Source organism: Entelurus aequoreus, linkage group LG10, assembly GCF_033978785.1.
Source record: "Entelurus aequoreus isolate RoL-2023_Sb linkage group LG10, RoL_Eaeq_v1.1, whole genome shotgun sequence".
NCBI classification, from domain to species: domain Eukaryota; kingdom Metazoa; phylum Chordata; class Actinopteri; order Syngnathiformes; family Syngnathidae; genus Entelurus; species Entelurus aequoreus.
In genome coordinates this window covers 60455931-60481073 of record NC_084740.1, presented here as the reverse complement: position 1 = coordinate 60481073, position 25143 = coordinate 60455931, and the positions used below count along the sequence as shown (strand labels likewise).

General features: G+C 37.8%; 1 protein-coding gene across 4 annotated transcripts in view; it reads left to right on the top strand.

Moving 5' to 3' along the window:
* scaper (S-phase cyclin A-associated protein in the ER) overlaps positions 1 to 25143 on the top strand; it is a 148997-nt gene that overhangs the window by 89711 nt on the left and 34143 nt on the right. For all 4 annotated transcript variants that reach the window (XM_062061329.1, XM_062061331.1, XM_062061328.1 and 1 more), the window contains 2 exons: positions 3937 to 4052; positions 19133 to 19256. In XM_062061329.1, coding sequence (XP_061917313.1) covers positions 3937 to 4052; positions 19133 to 19256 — 240 coding nt within the window. The remainder of the gene's footprint in view (positions 1 to 3936; positions 4053 to 19132; positions 19257 to 25143) is intronic.

Below are 25143 nucleotides of genomic sequence, written 5' to 3'. Positions count from 1 at the left end.
CGGTACTAATGAATCAAAAACGGTACTATACTCTGTTTGAAAAGTACCGGTTTGCCATATTTTTTACAGGCATGACAGCGCGTCGTCATGTTGTGGCGACATTGCTGGTTTTACGAGCAGAGGAGCATGTTCGGCAGCGCACAATCACAGACAGAAAACGGACTCATTTTGGTTTAAAAACTAACAAAACGTCCTCAGGAAGAGGAGCTTTAAAACATGGCTGGCTAGCTAGCAGCTAACATCCATCCGCAATCGGCAGTGTTTTAGCTACTTCTAAATCACTAATCCTTGCCTACATGGCGACAAATAAAGTACGTTTCTTACAAGTAGCTAATCTGGAGGACGAGGAATAGCTAAACATGCTTCACTACACACCGTAGGTGGATACAATAGCTCACCGGCGTCACAATGTAAACAAATGCCATGGGTGGATCTACACCTGACATCCACTGTAATGATACCAAGCACAATAGCGTATCTAGTCGATACTACTATGATTACATCGATATTTTTTATCGTCACAAAATCTTTTTTCTTTTTTTAATTAAAATTCATATTATGTTTATAAAGTCAGGAAATACGTCCCTGGACACATGAGGACTTTGAATATGACCAATGTATGAACCTGTAACTACTTGGTATCGAATTGATACCTAAGTTTGTGGTATCATCCAAAACTAATGTAAAGTATCAAAGAAGAGAAGAATAAGTGATTGTTACATTTTAACAGAAGTGTAGATAGAACATTTTAGAACAGAAAATAAGCAGATGTTGAAAGTAAATGAACAAGTAGATTAATAATACATTTTTACAGTTTGTCCTTTATAATGTAGACAAAATAATAGGTGTATAAATGACACAATATGTTACTGCATACGTCAGCAGACTAATTAGGAGTCTTTGTTTGTTTACTTACTACTAAAAGACAAGTTGTCTAGTATGTTCACTATTTTATTTAAGGACTAAATTGCAATAATAAACATATGTTTCATGTACACTAAGATTTGTTGTTAAAATACAGCCAATAATGCCATTTGTGGTCCCCTTTATTTAGAAAAGTATCGAAATACATTTTGGTACCGGTACCAAAATATTTGTATCAAGACACCGCTAGTGCGCGCGCTGCAAAGTCCCTCCTTTTTCCTCCGTCGTGCGTGCGTGTTTGGACTGACATAAATAAATAAAAATATTGTACATATTGTCTATTCAGCAACATCCTTTTCTAATTCTATACTGCTGCGATTAGGTGGCAACTTGTCCAGGGTGTAACCTGACTTTTGCCCGAGTGCAGCTGGGATAGGCTCCAGCCAACCCATCCTCCACCCCAACCCCGAGAGGGACAAGCGGTAGAAAATGGATAGCTGGATGGATGTTTTGGCCTATTCATTTGTGTGTGTGTTAATACGTTTTCAATGAGAACTGTTGTGAGGTTGTTATGTTAACAAGGTGTGTTGGCACATTTCATTCAAGTTTCAAGTGGAAAGTGCGGCTATTGTGAGATAGTATGACGGGTCGTTTGAACCTAATCCTTTTCAGTTCCATAAATCTGTCGTCAGAACAGAAAAGTAACAAACCCGCACTGGTTTTGTGTGGTTTCTCCTGGAAACGGCCATGACTGGGCAGGTCCCGTTTAGACTATTAAAGACTGTTTGATAAGATGCAATGAAAGAGGTTTCTCTTTTGCCAGGGAAGTGTAAGACGGGTGTGTTGATGGGAGGGTTAGGAGAAGGGTTAAGCCCAGCTCAGCGCCTGAAACCCAATTGATTAGGAATGGAAACTGCTGGCATGTCCTAATGAGCCACTTGACAAAACACTGTCTTTCAAACATTTCTCATTATGTGGAAGTCTACAGTGTGTTTGTCTAGGTTTTTGTGTCTGTGTCTGCTTGGTGTGCAACACCGGAATCAAGGAGCCAGTCGCCTCCGTGAGTGACAGATGAAGAGCTTAGCTGTAATTTGGCAAAGCGCTTCACTCTCAATGTGTTCAGGCTTGTTGGCAACTTCCCATCTGCGGAACAAAAGCGTAGTGAAGTGGCTGGATATTAGTGCTGTCATAGCACTAAGGAGTCTGGAACCTCATTAGGTGGAGGGGTGACCTTCGGTGGTAAAGCATAGGTCCTGCAGCTTCAACACTGCTCCCTACCAGCCTAGTTCCAATAGAAGTGTTACATATAGACTGAGGATATCTCACCTAAATACATTTACAGTACGAAAGTGGTGGAAATCAGTTTTAATGTCCTACTTACTTACTTAATCCTCTTCGTCCCTGGCGGGACATAAGGCTTCGACGATCTGCCTCCATCTGGACCTGTCTTGAGCAACATGCCGTGCCTCGCCCCAGGTTAGGTTCATCTCCTTCAGCTCAGCTGTCACCGTACGCCGCCACGTGTTCTTGGGCCGACCTTGCTTCCTTTTCCCAGGTGGAGTCCAACGTAGTGCGATCTTGGGGATACGGTCTTGGTCCATCCTCAGAACATGCCCAAGCCATTGGAATCGGCGGCATTTGATCTCTAGCACCACACTGTTGCACTTGGTCTTCTTGTATAGATGTGCATTGGATATTTTCTCGGGCCAGAAGATTCGACAGAGTTTCCTGAGGCATCCATTGTGGAAGGCTTCGACTTTTTTCATGTCGTAGTATGTTACTCGCCAGCACTCCGAGCCGTACAACAATACAGATTTTACATTACTGTTGTAAAGTCGGACCTTTGTTCTTAAGCTATATTGCTTGGACTTCCAGATGGTGTGTAGCCTAGCAAAAGCACCCTGTGCCTTTCCGAGTCTTGCTCTAATGTCCTTTTGTGCAGCGTTGTCCTTACTGACGAGACTTCCCAGATAGGTAAAGTTCTCAACATAGTCGAGAGCGTGTCCATTCATTGTGATTGGTACATCTGGAGTGGCATTAATGCACATCACTTGTGTTTTGGACACATTTATGTTCAGCCCGACCTGTTGGGCGAATTTGTTCAGTCTGTCAGTTTTCTCCTGCAGATGGATGTGCTTTGGTGCAAGGACAGCAAGATCATCAGCAAAATCTAGGTCTTCAAGTTGGGAGAACAAAGTCCACTGGATACCCCTGGGTCTGTCAGTTGTATTCGCATGACCCAGTCTATGGCAATCAGGAAAAGAATGGGGGAAATAATGTCCTAACCTAATCCAAATATGGAGCATTTTGTTATAATTCCTTGTCCTTGTTTGACATTTTCTCACTCTCTTTGACCGAGGCGTTGGTTAATCAAAGCCTGTAGCTATAGAGGCCATTTGCCTTCGACCCAAACTTGACTGTTGTAGTCTGGATCGCCAGAATACTTTAGACTTAGACTTCCTTTTTATTGTCATTCAAATTTAAGTTAAAGTTAAAGTACCAAGGATTGTCACACACACACTAGGTGTGGTGAAATGTGTCCTCTGCATTTGACCCATCACCCTTGATCACCCCCTGGGAGGTGAGGGGAGCAGTGAGCAGCAGCGGTGCCGCGCCCGGGAATCATTTTTGGTGATTTAACCCCCAATTCCAACCCTTGATGCTGAGTGCCAAGCAGGGAGGTGATGGGTCAAAATAATAAGTAGAAAAATTACACAATATGTTACTGCATACGTCAGCAGACTAATTAGGAGTCTTTGTTTGTTTACTTACTACTAAAAGACAAGTTGTTTAGTATGTTCACTATTTTATTTAAGGACTAAATTACAATAATAAACATATGTTTAATGTAACCTAAGATTTTTTGTTGAAATAAAGCCAATAATGCCTTTTTTTGTGGTCCCCTTTATTTAGAAAAGTATCAAAATACATTTTGGTACCGGTACCAAAATCTTGGTATCGGGACAACCCTAATCCCGAGTGAGAGCCATTGCAATCCTTTCATTTTCAGTCTATGGCTCATTGTCTACTAAATGTACGTCTCTGATGACCTCTCTGTCTCTGCCTCAACAGAACAACGCAGACCAAGTAGCTTTCCAAATAAGCGGTGGACTATCGGCTCTGGAGCAAATCCTGCAGGTTGTCACTGCTGCCTCATCACCTACCGCCATCCCCCGTATTCCACTCAAGTTAGTACACATTTGAATTATACATACTTCATTTACTTGTGATTGAAAGTAATTAAGCTTTTGGGGTCTGATTCAATTCTGTGATTTAAAGGCCTACTGAAAGCCACTACTAGCGACCACGTAGTCTGATAGTTTATATATTATTATAAGGATATGGACCCCTCTGTGTACCAAGACGAGATAGACCTATTTATTAGGTGGTGTGATACCAACTATCTTATTTTAAATGTGACCAAGACACAGGAAATGGTTTTGGATCCGAGGAAAGTGACTGACCATGAGCCAGTGGTCATCAAAAATCAGGAAATCACCCAGGTATCCTCATATAAATATTTAGGGATTCATATTGATAATCTTCTCTGCTGGAAGACACATATTGACAACCTGTGCAATAGACTGCAACAGAGGCTATATTTTTTGTGAAGATTAAGATTGTACGGCGTAAGCACCCACATCATGATGATTTTCTACCGTGCCATTGTAGAGAGCATCATTAGATATGGGATCACCTCATGGTTTGGCAACCTAACCATTAAGCTAAAAAGCAAACTGGCCGGCATGCATAAAACGGCAATGAAAATCGTAGGGAGGAAAGAATATGAGCCTATACAGAGCATCTCTGAGCAGGCAGTTAGGAAAAAAGCTAAGAAAATTATTTCCAACTCACAACACCCACTCTTCCCTGAATATAGAACCCTGCCATCAGGGAGAAGACTCCGGGTCCCACTATGCAAATCGAACCGCCTTGAATTATCATTTGTCCCAGCCTCCATTAAGCTGACCAACAAGGTGCAATAGAATGTTAATACATAGGTTAGCACTTTTTTAGCACATAGCACTTTAGAACTAAGCACTTTAGCACATAGCACTTTATCTATGAGCTCTAGTGCAATGCACACTGGCACTTTATCTTTATCTCCATACTGTAGATTTTATGCCTACATCAAAGTGCCACCTATGTCTATCAAGCTCCATGTTCTGATGTTTAAATGTTAGTTGTCTGGTTGTGGTTGGGTCTGCGCTTGTGTTTCTGTTCTGTTGTTTTTGTGTATGTAAAGAAAGCAATGATGCTCTGTGCCCAAGACAAATTTCCCCGCGGGGACAATAAAGTTGAACCTTGAAAGTGACATTTTAAAATTCCCGCCACACTTCCGGTTGAAAAACTCCCTTGGATATGATTTATGCGCGTGACGTCACAATATCCACGGAGGTGGTTGGACCCTGTCGAACCCGATACAGAAACCTCTTGTTTTCTTCGACTAAATTCCACAGTATTCTGGACATCTGTGTTGGTAAATCTTTTGCAATTTGTTTAATGAACAATGGAGGCTGCAAAGAAGAACGTAGTAGGTGGGATTGATCGGTGTATTAGCGGCTAAGTACAATACTTACAGCAACACAACAAGGACTAGCAGACGCCTAGCCGATGCTAGCCGCCAAACCCACGGATGAACTCCTTCGTCGCGCCGTCGATCGCTGGAATGCAGGTGAGCACGGCTGTTGATGGGAAGATGAGGGCTGGCTAGCGTAGGTGGAGCGCTAATGTTTTTATCATAGTTCTGTGAGGTTTCAGGCACAACACCGGTTGCTAAGTTGCTAAATTAGCCTTAGCGTCGTTAGCAACAGCATTGTTAAGCCTTACCAGGCTGAGAATTTTTAACCGTGTAGTTACATGTACATGGTTTAATAGTATTGTTGGTCTTCTGTCTATCCTTCCAGTCAGGGCTTTATTTCTTTTGTTTCTATCTTCATTTGAGAACGATGCTATCACGTTAGCTCAGTAGCTAAGTGTGTCACCGATGTATTGTCGTGGAGATAAAAGTCACTTTAAATGTCCATTTCGCGTTCTCGACTCTCATTTTCAAGAGGATATAGTATCCGAGGTGGTTTAAAATACAAATCCGTGATCCACAATAGAAAAAGGAGAGTGTGGAATCCAATGAGCCAGCTTGTACCTAAGTTACGGTCAGAGCGAAAAAAGATACGTCCATCACTGCCTCTCAAGTCCTTCACTGTAACGTTCCTCATCTACGAATCTTTCATCCTCGCTCAAATTAATGGGGTAATCGTCGCTTTCTCGGTCCGAATCTCTCTCGCTCCATTGTAAACAAAGGAAAATTGTGAGGAATACTAGCTCTTGTGACGTCACGCTACTTCCGGTACAGGCAAGGCTTTTTTTATCAGCGAGCAAAAGTTGCGAACTTTATCGTCAATTTTCTCCACTGAATCCTTTCAGCAAAAATATGGCAATATCGCGAAATGATCAAGTATGACACATAGAATGGATCTGCTATTCCCGTTTAAATTTTAAAAAATCATTTCAGTAGGCCTTTAACTTTGGTCAGCAATATTTAGAAGCAGTCTGAGCTGCAGCTTCATTTGGAATAGTTTGATACTTTTCAATTAGATTTTTAAACAGTATAGAAATTGATTTTCATTCAAACAGACTCACTCATTTACCGCTTTCAACTAATAGTTGACTTTAATCACAGGGGAACATTTTGTCAAATCTCTTCTGGCTTATCACATGTGCAAAGGAAATTAAATTGCCTATTAATTGTGCTCCAACATAAATGTAAAATACTTATTGTGACACCACCCTTGTTATTGGTGGTTCATTTCCCGAAATCCACGTGATGGCTTTGTAATGGGAAAACACAAATTTAGGATTATGTCTGACCAATGAGTCTTTGCTTGCATCTGGCAACACTATATAATAGTTATTTCCTGATATTTTTTTTCCTGTTTCCTAATTTGAGTGAGTTCATTGCTACAAATGACTGGTGTATGGTGTCTTCTTCTCAGTAAAACCAGCTAATATTTATCAACGAGTAACAATGCGCCTCTTGAAATCGAAAAGCAGTTCAGTTTGGCTAATCAATTTATGTTCATTCTTTACTCTGGCAACACACAAGTCCCATTTTTCATTTAGAGTGCAGAGAATTTTTGAGTGGTGTGTCTGGCGTTAGCCAATAGATAACGTCAGAGCGAGGGCCCTACTGGCTGGTAAAACTCTGTAATGGAGCAGAATGGCCTTGTGCTTCCATTCATTAGCATTTACTGGTCTCTGAATCCCTGCTAATGGACTAATTCTTATATTTATAAGGCTTTTAAAGGGCATCACGTGTCTATTGATTTTTTTTTTTCTCTTTCATCAATCATCAAAATCCGATGGCAATTTTTTGCAGCAGATTTTGCCTTAATTAAAATGTTATTAACCTAACCAGAAAGATTTTTTTTTTTTTTTACAGCTGAATTTCTTTGTTGTTTCTCATTTGATTGTGCTAGACCTATTCACAGTCGTTATTCTTTTTATCAAACACGTTCAAACTCATCGATAAGCTTTTAGTAACAAAGGTTTTGATTGATTGAGAAGTTTATTGACATCTAAAAGGAATGGAATCCATGTAATGCTTTAAAAAGGCAAATGGATGGCACCAAAAGCCAAAAGGCTTGTTTCCATTGTGGTCCATTAAATATTCATCACATTTGATACATTCAATAATAAAATATATATAACCTGTAACATGTATATAAAAAAATTACGTAAAAAATAAAATGGATAAATGATGTACATATACACAGTATACAATATATCAGGTGATTTGAAAAACAATATATACAAAAAATGTACATGACACTATGTACATGACTATGCACATGTTGACTCCAAGAGTGTGCAAACACATATAAATATATATACACTATAACCACATATAAATATACAGTATATAAACCACATACAAATGTAACAGCTTCTTCCCTCAGGCCGTAAGACTCTTAAACGCCTCATAATTATCCCCTCAACTCCCCCCAAAATGGATTAACTCGTTGGAATAAAAAAGACAATATAACATACATCCATAAACGTGGATGCATATGAAAAAGTGCAATATATTTGTCTGTACAGTAACCTATTTATTTATATCTGCACCTTATTGCTTTTTTATCCTGCACTACCATGAGTTAATGCAACGAAATTTTGTTCTTATCTGTACTGTAAAGTTCAAATTTGAATGACAATAAAAAGGAAGTCTAAGTCTATAAATATATATACACTATTACCACATATAAATATATATACACTATAACCACATAAAAAAATATATAAACCACATATAATTATATATAAACCACATATAAATATATATACACTATAACCACATATAAATATATATACAATATAACCACATATAAATATATATAAACCACATATAAATATATATACACTATAACCACATAAATATATATACACTATAACCACATATAAATATGTACACACTATAACCACATATAAATATATATAAACCACATATAAATATATATACACTATAACCACATATAAATATATGTACACTATAACCACATATAAATATATATACACTATAACCACATATAAATATATGTACACTATAACCACATATAAATATATATAAACCACATATAAATATATATATATATACTATAACCACACATAAATATGTATAGACTATAAACACATATAAATATATATAAACCACATATAAATATATATACACCATAACCACATATAAATATATATAAACCACATATAAATATATATAGACTATAACCACATATAAATATGTACACACTATAACCACATATAAATATATATAAGCCACATATAAATATATATACACTATAACCACATATAAATATATATAAACCACATATAAATATATATACTATAACCACACATAAATATGTATAGACTATAACCACATATAAATATATATAAACCACATATAAATATATATACACTATAATCACATATATATATAAACCACATATAAATATATATACACTATAACCACATATAAATATATGTACACTATAACCACATATAAATATATATAAACCACATATAAATATATATACTATAACCACATATAAATATATATACTATAACCACATATAAATATATATAAACCACATATAAATATATATACACTATAACCACATATAAATATATGTACACTATAACCACATATAAATATATATAAACCACATATAAATATATATACACTATAACCACATATAAATATATGTACACTATAACCACATATAAATATATATAAACCACATATAAATATATATACTATAACCTACACATGAATATGTATAGACTATAACCACATATAAATATATACAAACCACATATAAATATATATACACTATAACCACATATAAATATATGTACACTATAACCACATATAAATATATATAAACCACATATGAATATATATAGACTATAAGCACATATAAAGCTGTTTGATGCTTGGAAGAGGTGCTGGGGATCAGTTTAGGTTCAGATCAGGTAGAGGTTGAGCTGAGCCATGATTTTATGGCAGTTAAGGTTTGCAGCAGCCAGTGTAAAAGCGCTCACATTGCCACTATCTGTCATCTAATGGACTGCCACAAATGTGTGCTACACTATCTGTTTACAAGTGACGCTGCCATATTGATCAACTCTTTCAAAAAAAGAAGGCGGAGAATTGCTGCACCCATATCTCTCTCTGGGGAGGTTGATTCCATCTTGTTACTGTTACATTAATCAGCTAATTTGTCTGCCAGCCTCCACTAATGTCCTGCTGGATCAGTGATGACTGCAGTGCTTTACAACTTTACTGCATTATACTGACAACTCTTCTAATATTTTGGTTTTAGTTTAGACCCTATTTTGCGGACTATAAGGAGCACTTAAAATCCTTTCAGTTTTTCAAAACTCGACAGTGTGCCTAATGTACGGAATCATTTTGGTTGTGCTTACCGACCTTGAAGCAATTTTATTTGGTACATGTTGAAATAAGTGCAACCACTAGATGGCAGTCACACAAGAGATACGTGTGGACTGCAATATGATGGCAGCAGTCACACGTAAGAGATACATGTAGACTGCAATATGACTCAAGTAGGGCTGCAACAACTAATCGAGTAAATCGATTAAAATCGATTATTAAAATAGTTGCCGATTAATTTAGTCATCGATTTGTTGGATATATGCTATGCGCATGCGCAGAGGTTTTTTATTTTATTTTATTTTTTTTAATTTTTTTTTAATTTTTTTTAAATAAACCTTTATTTATAAACTGCAACATGTACAAACAGCTGAGAAACAATAATCAAAATAAGTATGGTGCTAGTATGCTGTTTTTTTTTCAATAAAATACTGGATAGGATAGAAATGTAGTTTGTCTCTTTTATCCGATTATTAATCGATTAATCGAAGTAATAATCGACAGATTAATCGATTATCAAATTAATCGTTAGTTGCAGCCCTAGACTCAAGTAACCAACACAAACATTTTATATGTTGCATTGAAAATATACTAGAACGTTACACACGGTGCTCAAAAATCTATCAAAATGTTTTAGTAGGACTTTGGTAAGCTATGAAGCTGCCACATTGATGGATTGTACTGTGCTTCAACATAGGAGTATTATTATGGTGTGTATAAGGTAAATCTTTTGTTTCACAATATTATGCAAAAGCAACTTTTCTTACCTTCTGGTACCTGCTGATCTGTATTTGGGATCTGCATTGGTCCTGAAAATTTGCGCAAGTCCGTCTTTGTAGACAACGTAGTCGATAATCTTCTTGTTATGGGACATTCATCCTCAGCTGTTGCCATTTGTAATATAGAGTAGTGTAAAGTTCTTACTTATATCGCCATGAAAGCACTAAAACATACCGGTGTAGTGAGTTTACATTATTCACCCAAGGAACTTTAGTTATTAGAGAGTTCCGGTCGGACGGTTTTTCACGCGACACATTTCGGGCGTTGTTGTTGCACTAGTGAGCCACGGATGAGGAGATGCTGCTTCGTTATTGATTGAAGTAAAGTGTGAATGTCATTAAAACAGTTAGCACCATGTTTTGACACTTCTTCCACTCCCGTCCTTGCACGCTACACCGCTACAATAAAGATGACGGGGGAGAAGACGCGGTCAAAAGTGGAGGCACGTAAATAAGACCGCCCACACAACGGCCCATCCTGAAGAGACTGTCAGAAAGCGACTTGAAGATGATGTGTAAAACATCATCTATGCAACATTTTGAGCAAAGAACCACCATTACATGTTATGTAGACCAGTGGTCCCCAACCTTTTTGTAGCTGCGGACCGGTCAACGCTTGAAAATTTGTCCCACGGACCGGTGGGGGGGTGTATTTAAAAAAAAAAAAAAAAACATTTATTTTTATTTTTATTTTTATTTTTTTTACATAAATAAATACAATCATGTGTGCTTACGGACTGTATCCCTGCAGGCTGTATTGCTATATATTGATATAGAATGTATATATTGTGTTTTTTATGTTGATTTCATAAAAAAAAAAAAATATATATATTTTTTTTTTTTTTTTTTTTTAAATTCTTGTGCGGCCCGGTACTAATCGGTCCACGGACCGGTACCGGGCCGCGGCCCGGTGGTTGGGGACCACTGATGTAGACCACAAGGAAGTCTTTTACATTTAGAAAAAAAAAATCCCAACATGACTCCTTTAATGCGCCTTATAATCCAGTGCGCCTTTTGTATGAAAATAGACCTGACTAGACCCGCTCATCGGCATATAATTTGGTGCGCCCTATGGTGTGGAATATACGGTAGTTACGAAAAGGAGCAAAGTAGCCATCTTTTTAAGGCAGTGTGAAACATACTGTAGTGCAGGGGTCACCAACATTTTTGAAACCAAGAGCTACTTCTTGGGTAGTGATTAATGCGAAGGGCTACCAGTTTGATACACACTTAAATAAATTGCCAGAAATAGCCAATTTGCTCAATTCACCTTTAACTCTGTTATTATTAATAATTAATGATATTTACACTTAATTGAACGGTTTAAAAGAGGAGAAAACACACAAAAAATGACAATTACATTTTGAAACATAGTTTATCTTCAATTTCGACTCTTTAAAATTCAAAATTCAACCGAAAAAAAGAAGAGAAAAACTAGCTCATTTGAATCTTTTTGAAAAAAAAAAAATACAATTAAAAAAATAATTTATGGAACATCATTAGTAATTTTTCCTGATTAAGATTAATTTTAGAATTTTAAAGACATGTTTTAAATAAGTTAAAATCCAATCTGCACTTTGTTAGAATATATAACAAATTGGACCAAGCTATATTTCTAACAAAGACAAATCATTATTTCTTCTAGATTTTCCAGAACAAATTTTTTTTTAAAGAAATTCAAAAGACTTTGAAATAAGATTTAAATTTGATTCTACAGATTTTCTAGATTTGCCTGAATCATTTTTTTGAATTTTAATCATAATAAGTTTGAAGAAATATTTCACAAATATTCTTCGTCGAAAAAACAGAAGCTAAAATGAAGAATTAAATTAAAATGTATTTATTATTCTTTACAATAAAAAAAATAAATTGACTTGAACATTGATTTCAATTGTCAGGAAAGAAGAGGAAGGAATTTAAAAGGTAAAAAGGTATATGTGTTTAAAAATCCTAAAATCATTTTTAAGGTTGTATTTTTTCTATTAAATTGTCTTTCTGAAAGTTATAAGAAGCAAAGTAAAAAAAATAATGAATTTATTTAAACAAAAGAAGACCAAGTCTTTAAAATATTTTCTTGGATTTTCAAATTCTATTTGAGTTTTGTCTCTCTTAGAATCAAAAATGTCGAGCAAAGCGAGACCAGCTTGCTAGTAAATAAATAAAATTAAAAAAATAGAGGCAGCTCACTGGTAAGTGCTGCTATTTGAGCTATTTTTAGAACAGGCCAGCGGGCTACTCATCTGGTCCTTACGGGCTACCTGGTGCCCGCGGGCACCGCGTTGGTGACCCCTGATGTAGTGTATATCAATACAATGCATTGCTGTCCTACACCTACAATAAGTTATATTGTTAAATGAATAATGTAATTCGGATGTTTGTATTTCTCATGCAACCTGACTTGAAACGACTTGTGAAGTTGTCATGGTAACATGATCGGATGATCTCCAGAGAAGTCCTTTGACGTGCATGTTAACCCAAGTTATATTTCAACCTCTCAATCCAACTTGCTGCCAGTGATTACATTTCAGGATGTTTCCACCATTCATTTTGAGGGTGTTACGGCTTTTAAGATTCCCCAACAACTCCGACCTGGTCAGCGTGGAGCGACAGGCAAAGCTGATGTCCTAGAAGCACTCCGTGGTATCCCAGTGATCAGCAGCAGAATCAAATGAAATGTCATTTAAATAGAGGTGAATGAAGGGATTGTTTGAGGACACCAGAACTGGATTTCCTCTGACTTTTTTATTTTGGCTTAGGATTCGTTTTCTTCCCCTGAACACAAATTTGCCCTGTTTAAGAGGCGGAAATTCAACCTGATCTGGAAGTTGGTCCGATTTCTGCCGGTTTACTCTTGCCAAGCTTGACTGCTCACATAGGAAGTGTACAGAAGGTGAGACATGTGAGACCAAAGACCATAGATCCCAGGGTAGATAAATCAGGGCAGTGATAAAAAAAAAAAAAGACCCTTTGACATGTTTGTTGTGTTATTAACCGCATTACGGTACCTTTTTGTGTAGTAAAACAAAAAATATGCACAAAAATAAATCACAAAGTAAGTTGTTTTGTCTCTCTCGAAAATAACTGAACTAGTCTTACCCATTTTACCCAATAAAAGGACTAGCCTAGAGACATTTTAAAGCAGAGGTCAGCTCCACCTCCCTAAGCCTGCACCCTATCATACAAAATGCTTGGTGACCACCCAGGCAGCACCAGATCACGGTTAGAGTTGATCAGGTAAGCTCCACCTCTTGTCCGCATTCTCTGAGGATTAAAAAAAAAGAGTCACAGGTAAAATGGTAATCCTTTGTTTTGTAAGGTTAACTTTGTGTGCAGCTTATATCGCTTATCCCAATAAAATACATGTTTTTATATAGCAGAAAGGCTATAATTGTGTGGACTCAATGGGTAAAGTTTGGTGTGGTCATTTGAGGGACCACGCAAAGAACGTCCTCATGGAGGTGTAGCTAAAGGAATGTTGCCTCCATAGACTGACCGCCACACCCAACATGTTTGCGTAACAGGAGACAAGTTGGTGTGGCACTTTACCAAATTGTCTCTCAAAAATGCGGACTGGAGCTGTCGCAAATTGCTTTTGGGATTCCCAGAGAGGGCCTATCAGGTGTCGGACCTCATCGAGCTCAATTAGGTGGAAGGGAAACCAAAGACGGATGGCTGCGGTGCTTCTTTGTACGAGCTGGTGTAAGGGCATAACACAAACATGTCTTTGATAGACTGCCCATTTGTTCAGAGACGACTAAAGACTAGCCCGATTAGCTGTGTTACAAAGCAATTGTATGCTCGTTGCATGAGCAGTGGAGTGAGTTGATTGTAGACCCAGATTTGTTTCTCCAGAAGTCAATGGATTTCATTCAAGTCTGCTCAGAGGAGAGATTTATAGTCTTTCAAATATGTTTTATTTCTTATTGTTGGTGCAGGGATGAACTCCTGTTTTAAGTAGGTTCTCTGAAATATGTCCCATCATACACAGGTTCAGTATACAACACAGGCCAAAAGTTTGGACACACCTTCTCCTCATTCAATGCGTTTTCTTTATTTTCATGACTATTTACATTGTAGATCAGGGGTCACCAAAGCGGTGCCCGCGGGCACCAGGTAGTCCGTAAGGACCAGATGAGTAGCCCGCTGGCCTGTTCTAAAAATAGCTCAAATAGCAGCACTTACCAGTGAGCTGCCTCTATTTTTTAAATTTTATTTATTTACTAGCATGCTGTTATCGCTTTTCCGACATTTTTAATTCTAAGAGAGACAAAACTCAAATAGAATTTGAAAATCCAAGAAAATATTTTTAAGACTTGGTCTTCACTTGTTTAAATAAATTCATAAATTTTTTTTACTTTGCTTCTTATAACTTTCAGAAAGACAATTTTAGAGAAAAAATACAACCTTAAAAATGATTTTAGGATTTTTAAACACATATACCTTTTTACCTTTTAAATTCCTTCCTCTTCTTTCCTGACAATTTAAATCAATGTTCAAGTAAATTAATTTTTTTTATTGCAAAGAATAATACATTTTAATTTAATTCTTCATTTTAGCTTCTGTTTTTTCGACGAAGAATATTTGTGAAATATTTCTTCAAACATATTATGATTAAAATTCAAAAAAATTATTCTGGCAAATCTAGAAAATCTGTAGAATCAAATTTAAATCTTATTTCAAAGTCTTTTGAATTTCTTTTAAAAAAAAATTCTGGAAAATCTAGAAGAAATAATGATTTGTCTTTGTTAGAAATATAGCTTGGTCCAATTTGTTCTATATTCTAACAAAGTGTAGATTGGATTTTAACCTATTTAAAACATGTCATCAAAATTCTAAAATGAATCTTAATCAGGAAAAATTACTAATGATGTTCCATAAATTCTTTTTTAAATTTTTTCAGAAAGATTCGAATTAGCTAGTTTTTCTCTTCTTTTTCTCGGTTGAGTCGAAATTGAAGATAAACTATGTTTCAAAATTTAATTGTAATTTTTTTCGTGTTTTTTCCTCTTTTAAACCGTTCAATTAAGTGTAAATATCATTAATTATTAATAATAACATAGAGTTAAAAGTAAATTGAGCAAATTGGCTATTTCTGGCAATTTATTTAAGTGTGTATCAAACTGGTAGTCCTTTGCATTAATCACTACCCAAGAAGTAGCTCTTGCTTTCAAAAAGGTTGGTGACCCCTGTTGTAGATTGTCACATCAAAACTATGAATGAACACATGTGGAGTTATGTACTTCACAACAAAAGGTGAAATAACTGAAAACATGTTTTATATTCTATCCATCCATCTTCTTCCGCTTATCCGAGGTCGGGTCGCGGGGGCAGCAGCCTAAGCAGAGAAGCCCAGACTTCCCTCTCCCCAGCCACTTCGTCCACCTCCTCCCGGGGGATCCCGAGGCGTTCCCAGGTCAGCCGGGCGACATAGTCTTCCCAACGTGTCCTGGGTCTTCCCCGTGGCCCCCTACCGGTTGGACGTGCCCTAAACACCTCCCTAGGGAGGCGTTCGGGTGGCATCCTGACCAGATGCCCGAACCACCTCATCTGGCTCCTCTCGTTTTATATTCTAGTTTCTTCAAAATAGCCACCCTTTGCTCTAATTACTGCTTTCCACACTCTTGGCATTCTCTCCATGAGCTTCAAGCACACCTGTGAAGTGAACACCATTTCAGGTGACTACCTTTTGAAGCTCATGGAGAGAATGCCAAGGGTGTGTGAAGCAGTAATCAGAGCAAAGGGTGGCTATTTTGAAGAAAGTAGAATATAAAACATATTTTCAGTTATTTCACCTTTTTTTGTTTAAGTACATAACTCCACATGTGTTCAGTTAAAGTTAAAGTACCAATGATTGTCACACACACACTAGGTGTGGCAAAATTATTCTCTGCATTTGACCCATCACCCTTGATCACTCCCTGGGAGGTGAGGGGAGCAGTGAGCGGCAGCGGTTGCCGTGCCCGGGAATCATTTTGGTGATTTAACCCCCAATTCCAACCCTTGATGCTGAGGGAGGTAACGGGTCCCATTCTTATAGTCTTTGGTATGACTCGGCCGGGGTTTGAACTCACAACCTACCCATCTCAGGGCGGACACTCTAACCACTAGGCCACTGAGTAGGTGGCCTAGTATTCATAGTTTTGATGTAACAATCTACAATGTAAATAGTCATGAAAATAAAGAAAACACATTGAATGAGAAGGTGTGTCCAAACGTTTGGCCTGTACTGTCTATCATCCATCCATCCATTTTCTACCGCTTGTCCCTTTTGGAGTCGCGGGGGGTGCTGGAGCCTATCTCAGCTGCATTCGGGCGGAAGGCGGGGTACACCCTGGACTAGTTGCCACCTCATCACAGGGCCAACACAGACAGACAGACAGACAACATTCACACACTAGGGACCATTTAGTGTTGCCAATCAACCTATCATATGTGCTGAAAAGAAGAATTTGTGTTTTTTTAAAGATGCACACAAATACTACTAAAAAGCATGCTTCTTTTTACAAGGTAAAAAAAATGAACTGTTTAAAATGTCCTAAATGCATGATTTTTGGCACTTTGAAAGAGGAGAAGGTGTGTCCAAACTTTTGGCCTGTACTGTATACTGCAGTGTTTTTCAACCACTGTGCCGCGGCACACTAGTGTGCCGTGAGATAAAGTCTGGTGTGCCGTGGGAGATTATCTAATTTCACCTATTTGGGTTAAAATATTTTTTTGCAAACCAGTAATTATAGTGTGCAAATGATGTGTTGTTGTTGAGTGTTGGTGCTGTCTACAGCTCGGTAGAGTAACCGTGTAATACTCTTCCATATCAGTAGGTGGCAGCAGGTAGCTAATTTCTTTGTAAATGTCGTAAACGGCGGGAGGCAGCGTGCAGGTAAAAAGATGTCTAATGCTTAAACCAAAAATAAAAAAAGGTGAGTGCCCCTAAGAAAAGTAATTGAAGCTTAGGGAAGGCTATGCAGAACGAAACTAAAACTGAACTGGCTGCAAAGTAAACAAAAACAGAATGCTGGACGACAGCAAAGACTTACTGTGGAGCAGAGAGGGCGTCCACAATGTACATCCGAACATGACATGTCAATCAACAATGTGCCCACAAAGAAGGATAAAAACAACTGAAATATTCTTGATTGCTAAAACTAAATAGATGCGGGAAATATCGCTCAAAAGAAGACATGAAACTGCTACAGGAAAATACCAAAACAAGAGAAAAAGCCACCAAAATAGGAGCGCAAGACAAGAAGTAAAACACTACACACAGGAAAACAGCAACAAACTCAAAATAAGTCAGGGTGTGATGTGACAGTACACCTACTTTGAGACAAGAGCTACACTACCGTTCAAAAGTTCGGGGTCACATTGAAATGTCCTTATTTTTGAAGGAAAAGCACTGTACTTTTCAATGAAGATAACTTTAAACTAGTCTTAACTTGAAAGAAATACACTCTATACATTGCTAATGTGGTAAATGACTATTCTAGCTGCAAATGTCTGCTTTTTGGTGCAATATCTACATAGGTGTATAGAGGCCCATTTCCAGCAACTATCACTCCAGTGTTCTAATGGTACAATGTGTTTGCTCATTGGCTCAGAAGGCTAATTGATGATTAGAAAACCCTTGTGCAATCATGTTCACACATCTGAAAACACTTTAGCTCGTTACAGAAGCTACAAAACTGACCTTCCTTTGAGCAGATTGAGTTTCTGGAGCATCACATTTGTGGGCTCAATTAATTGCTCAAAATGGCCAGAAAAAGAGAACTTTCATCTGAAACTCGACAGTCTATTCTTGTTCTTAGAAATGAAGGCTATTCCACAAAATTGTTTGGGTGACCCCAAACTTTTGAACGGTAGTGTATATTGATGCATGCTTAGTTATGCTTTAAAGTCATATCCAACAATTGCGACAACGACTTTTTACTGTCAACTGAGTTTAGTTTTTTAATGATTTCTGCAGGTGGTGTGCCTCCGCATTTTTTCAACGCAAAAATTGTGCCTTGGCTCAAAAATGGTTGAAAAACACTGGTATACTGAACCTGTGTGTGATGGGACATATTTCAGAGAACCTACTTAAAACAGGCGTTCATCCCTGCACCAGCAATAAGAAATACAATGTAAGGGTGAAGTAGCCGTCACAGCAGAAGGATTGGTCAGTTCTTAGAGGTATCACTCTTCTCTGGGGCTTGTTTTAGAGCAGACTGCCTGGGGCCACAAGGAGCTGCTGAGAGGAACAATTGGAAATGCTGCACTATCTCAGCCAAAATGGGACTCCTCTCCTTTAAGGATGGTGCTCTCATGTGGGGAGTCTTCTCATAAGTGGCTGACATGGGAGGTTTAATCGTTTAAACTGACTTCTGTTTGCCTGTTGTCAGCTATGACAGACTATGCACCCTAGAGAAGCACAAATACAGAGTGTTTGGTGTCCTGATTAGTGAAAAATAGTTCTATCAATGCTCGGGGCTACACTTTGACAACAATATAGTAGCACAAGAAAGAAACCCTCAATCTGTGATGAATAATGTCTCTTTTTGTGTGTTAGGTCTCTCTGTGCTGCTGTGAATACCTACTACTTGGCGTGCGCTTGCTGTCCCCTCAACTGCTCCTATGTACTGTTTAGCAACAAGATTGCTCTCCTCATGGACCTACTGCTGCATCAGCTCACAGTAAGGCAATGTTATCCAGATCCATTAATACTTTTAACATCATTTTCTGATTTTCAAGCCAGCGATACAAAAATGCATCACAGGCTAGGCTTCATGTAACACCAGGACACACCTTGTTGTCAAATAATGAAAGTGAAAGTAATGAAGTTAAGCTTCTAACCTTATCTATCATTGAATGTATAACCTAGCGCAGTGTTTTTCAACCACTGTGCCGCGGCACACTAGTGTGCTGTGAGATAGTCTGGTGTGCCGTGGGAGATTATGTAATTTCACCTATTTGGGTTAAAAATATTTTTTGCAAAGCAGTAATTATAGTCTGCAAATGATGTGTTGTTGTTGAGTGTCAGTGCTGTCTAGAGCTGGGCAGAGTAACCGTGTAATACTCTTCCATATCAGTAGGTGGCAGCAGGTAGCTAATTGCTTTGTAGATGTCGGAAACAGTGGGAGGCAGCGTGCAGGTAAAAAAGGTGTCTAATGCTTAAACCAAAAATAAACAAAAGGTGAGTGCCCCTAAGAAAAGGCATTGAGGCTTAAGGAAGGCTGTGCAGAACAAGACTAAAACTGAACTTGCTACAAAGTAAACAAAAACAGAATGCTGGACAACAGCAAAGACTTACTGTGGAGCAAAGACCATTTACATCCAAACATGACATGACAATCAACAATGTCCCCACAAAGAAGGATAAAAACAACTTAAATATTCTTGATTGCTAAAACAAAGTAGATGCGGGGAATATTGCTCAAAGGAAGACATGAAACTGCTACAGGAAAATACAAAAACAAGAGAGAAAGCCATTAAAATAGGAGCGCAAGACAAGAACTAATACACTACACACAGGAAAACAGCAAAATTCAAAATAAGTCAGGGTGTGATGTGACAGGTGGTGACAGTACACCTACTTAGAGACAAGAGCTATATTTATGCATGCTTGGTTATGCTTTAAAGCAGGGGTGGGCAATTAATTTTTACCGGGGGCCGCATGAGCTACCCGAGCACTGCTGGAGGGCCACACCGACAATATTTCAATTAAATTTTGCTTAAATTATTTTTGATATACCGTAAGATAAATAATAATAATAATATTTTCATTTAACCTAACTTATCTTTATACAAAAGCAGATGGCTTTTGATGGTTTTATTTTTAACATTTTCTTACACAACACTTCCTGATGTATAATACAATGCAAAAATTTCAATTTCTGTCACTTTATCCTGCATCCTCTTTGTTGTGAATGTAGCACGCCTGTAAGGTGATTGGCGAAGAAGGAGGAGGCGTTGCTGTTGCGGAAATGAGGAGTGAGGATAGATGTGTGTGTGGAAAGAACGAGATAAGTTGAGCTGTGTTAGTATAGGTTGCTCAATAAAAGTTTAAAAAGAGCGTCAGACTTGGTGTGCAAAACAAAAGCAGCACCGTTGTATTGCACACTCGAGATAGATACTTTTTTAAATTTATTTTGTAATTTATGATTGGCCTCACGCGGTCCAGACAGGGACGTACAAAGGGCCAGATGTGGCCCGCGGGCCGCAGCATGCCCAGGTCTGCTTTAAAGTCATATCAAACAATTGCAACGACGACTTTTTACTGTCAACTGAGTTTCGTTTTTTTAATGATTTCTGCTGGTGGTGTGCCCCTGGATTTTTTTCAACGCAAAAAATGTTTCTTGGCTCAAAAAAGGTTGAAAAACACTGACCTAGCGTAACAAAAGCATGACTGCGCATTGTTCGCCGTGTCTTTGTATTGATTATAATCTGTATCTGGGAGAAATATTGACTTTTTTGTTCAAGATAATTTTTTAAAACACATGGTAACATTCTAGCCAATAGTGGGGGTTTTATATTTTTTGTTTGGAAAGAAAATTGTGGTTTTAGCTGGTGACATTCAGCAAAGTTAACACGAAGAAAAAAACGATCTTTGTTTGTTAAAATGTTAATTTAGTGTTATTTCTAGGGATGTCCGATAATGGCTTTTTGCCGATATCCGATATGCCGATATTGTCCAACTCTTTAATTACCGATACCGATATCAACCGATATATACAGTCGTGGAATTAACACATTATTATGCCTAATTTGGACAACCAGGTATGGTGAAGATAAGGTACTTTTTAAAAAAATGAATCAAATAAAATAAGATAAATAAATTAAAAACTTTTCCTTGAATAAAAAAGAAAGTAAAACAATATAAAAACAGTTACATAGAAACTAGTAATTAATGAAAATTTGTAAAATTAACTGTTAAAGGTTAGTATTATTAGTGGAGCAGCAGCACGCACAATCATGTGTGCTTACGGACTGTATCCCTTGCAGACTGTATTGATATATATTGATATATAATGTAGGAAGCAGAATATTAATAACAGAAAGAAACAACCCTTTTGTGTGAATGAGTGTAAATGGGGTGGGTTGGTGCACTAATTGTAAGTGTATCTTGTGTTTTTTATGTGGATTTAATAAAAAAAAACAAAAAACGATACTGATAATAAAAAAAACGATACCGATAATTTCCGATATTACATTTTAAGGCATTTATCCGCCGATAATATCGGCAGACCGATATTATCGGACATCTCTAGTTATTTCCATTCTATTAGTGCTTCTGTTTTACTTGTTTCACTTTATTTCTATTAGGCACACATCAGATACTATTACAGTAAAGGCCAAAAGTTTGGACACACTTTCTCACATAGGACCCGAAAACTTCCTATGTGTGGTGTTCGGGTCTGTGGGGCCCGGTTTCATTTTTTATTAAAAGAAAAATGATACAATTATTTAAGTTTTCAAACTGAGACTCACTGACTTTGGCTCATTTTCTGTGAAGAACATATATCAGAATACATATTTAAATTTCTATTACATATAAGATGCCCGGGTCCACTGGACTAATAGAAGTGTGGAATTTGATGTTGTGTTGTCTACCACACGCATCCACCCACCCACACATACACACACTCACACAGCAGGCTTAGACAGGAGGAGGACAGAGTGTAGATACACAGAACATCAGAGGGTCAAATGTGCGAGAAAATGAGAGCAGACAGTGTTGACAAACAATGTTGCAACTTTGTGTGGGAACCGCAGGTGCAGAAACACAAAAGAAGAATCCCTGTGGGATGCAGAAACTGGCAGAGAAATTTTCCGTGCAACGTTCATATTGTTGTTACTCAGCCAGCGTTTGTGGGTCTGATGGACCCGTTGCATTTTGTGTCTTTTAATGCCTCACAATCAAACACTTTTATGTTAAAATACTGAACAGAAGTTTATTGGGATATGGTAAACATCTGTTCAGTATTTTAACATAAATGTGTTTGATTGTGAGGCATTCAAAGCCACAAAATGCAACGGGTCCATCAGACCCACAAACGCCGGCTGAGTAACAACAATATGAACATTACACAAGGGTTAAATGTGTTTTCTTTATTTTCATGACTACCGTAATTTCCGGACTATAAGCCGCACCAGCTAAATTTAGGGGAAAATACAGATTGCTCCATATATAAGCCGCACCCGACTATAAGCCGCAGGGTTTTGACGTGTAATTACCGTAGTATATAGGGGTTCCTGCTACCACGGAGGGGATTGTCGGGACAGAGATGACTGTTTGGGAACGCAAAGCGTCCCATTTATTAACAATAAATCTTTCAATCATTCAATCAAACTTTCACATCTTTGACATGGCGAACAGCATTCGTGCAGAGTACAAATAATACAACGGTGCAAAGTAATACAAAGTGCTCGCCTGTACGTTATCAAAATAACCAGCCTACCGCTATATGAAAAGTCAGTCTTTAATCATTGTGTCATCGTCTTCCTCCTGCGTACTAAAACCACCGAAATCCTCTTCGTCGGTGTCGGAGAAGAACAGGCCGTAAATAAGCCGCACCCTTGTATAAGCCGCAGGGACCAGAACGAGGGGAAAAAGTAGCGGCTTATAGTCCGGAAATTACGGTATTTACATTGTAAATTGTCACATCAAAACTATGAATGAACACATGTGGAGTTATGTACTTAGCAAAAAAAGGTGAAATAACTGAAAACATGTTTTATATTCTAGTTTCTTCAAAATAGCCACCCTTTGCTCTGATTACCGCTTTGCACACTCTAGGCATTCTCTCCAAGAGCTTCAAGAGGTAGTCACCTGAAATGGTTTTCGCTTCCCGGGTGTCATAGTTTTGATGTGACAATCTACAATGTAAATAGTCATGAAAATAAAGAAAATGCATTGAATGAGAAGGTGTGTCCAAACTTTTGGCCGTACTGTACATCAAAGTCAATACATGTTTTATTTAGGCTCCACTGTTGCTGTTACCGTTTGTGCATGCTCCAGCATTAATGAAAGACGGAGCAGACGCCAACTATCATCTAACAAACCACGGCCAAGCCGTTTCACAAAGGAAACGTGAGAGCACACTCAGCCAGGCTGCACTGTGGCAGCATGTCATGTTTGTGTCTTTCATCGCCTCGTAAGAAGTCAACTTCAAATCTCTGCAAACATCTCCTGGTGTTGGGCCATACTCACAACATAGTCACAGGCACCATGTTGCGGTACATGCGTGAACTCTACTGGGGCTTCTTTCTCCAGTGCTGAGCTCCAATCATGAGCAGTCATATTTCCTGAGGGCACTGAGAGTGAGTTTGGCTTGCATGCTACAGTTGATATAAAACATATCCCAGCTGCTAGTCTGCTGACTGACATGTCTTGTAGTGCTGCAGCAGACAGACCTCACTTTCCCCCCTGCTCTGACAAATTATAGGTGCCCTCACAAATTCAATGCATTTGATATTGTTTGTCTGTGCCTCAGTATGTCCATGTCTCGGTATGTGAGATTTGCTTTGCCATATGAGCAAGTCCCCGCTTTAATTAGATTTGCGGAGAATGTCGGCATTGGTCTGGATTTACCTCCACAGTCAGCATTCAGACCTCTGCTATTTTTCCCCTTTACTTTCTTATCAAAAGGCTCAACTGACTGTCTAATATTTTCGAGTATATTTACCTGACTGTGTATTGAATGTAGGGCTGCAACAACTAATCGATTAAATCGATTAAAATCGATTATAAAAATAGTTGCCGATTAATTTAGTCATCGATTCGTTGGATCTGTTATGCGCATGCGCAGAGGCTTTTAAAAAAAAAACAAAAAAAAAAATTTTTTTTTTTTAAATTTTTTTTTTTTAAAAATAAATCTTTATTTATAAACTGCAACATTTACAAACAGCTGAGAAACATTAATCAAAATAAGTATGGTGCCAGTATGCTGTTTTTTTAAAATAAAATGCTGGAAAGGATAGAAATGTAGTTTGTTTCTTTTATCCGATTATTAATCGATTCATCGAAGTAATAATCGACAGATTAATCGATTATCAAATTAATCGTTAGTTGCAGCCCTAATTGAATGAGCCTCAAGCATGTTCATCAGGTGACTGTTGTATCGTTTACAACAGTATTTTTCAACCTTTTTTGAGCCAAGGCACATTTTTTTCATTAAAAAAAATACGGAGGCACACCACTAGCATAAAAGGTTAAAAAATGAAACTCCACCAGGTTGTCATGCCTTATTTTGACTTTGTTGTTGTTTCCTGTATGTAGTGCTTTAGTTTCTGTCTTGCGCTGTTAATTTGGTGACCCTTCCTGTTTTGTTGGTGTTCTCCCGTAGCAGCATCACGCCTTCCTTTGAGTTTTATTGCCCGCACCTGCTTTGTTTTCGCAATCAAGACTATTTAAGTTGTGCGTACGCTATACTTCTTTGTGGGGACTCTGTTGTTTGTCATGTCATGTACGGCTGTACTTTGTGGACGCCGTCTCCGCTCCACACTCTGTAAGTTTTTGCTGTCGTCCAGCATTCTGTTTTTGTTTACTTTGTAGCCAGTTCAGTTTTACTTTTGTTTTGC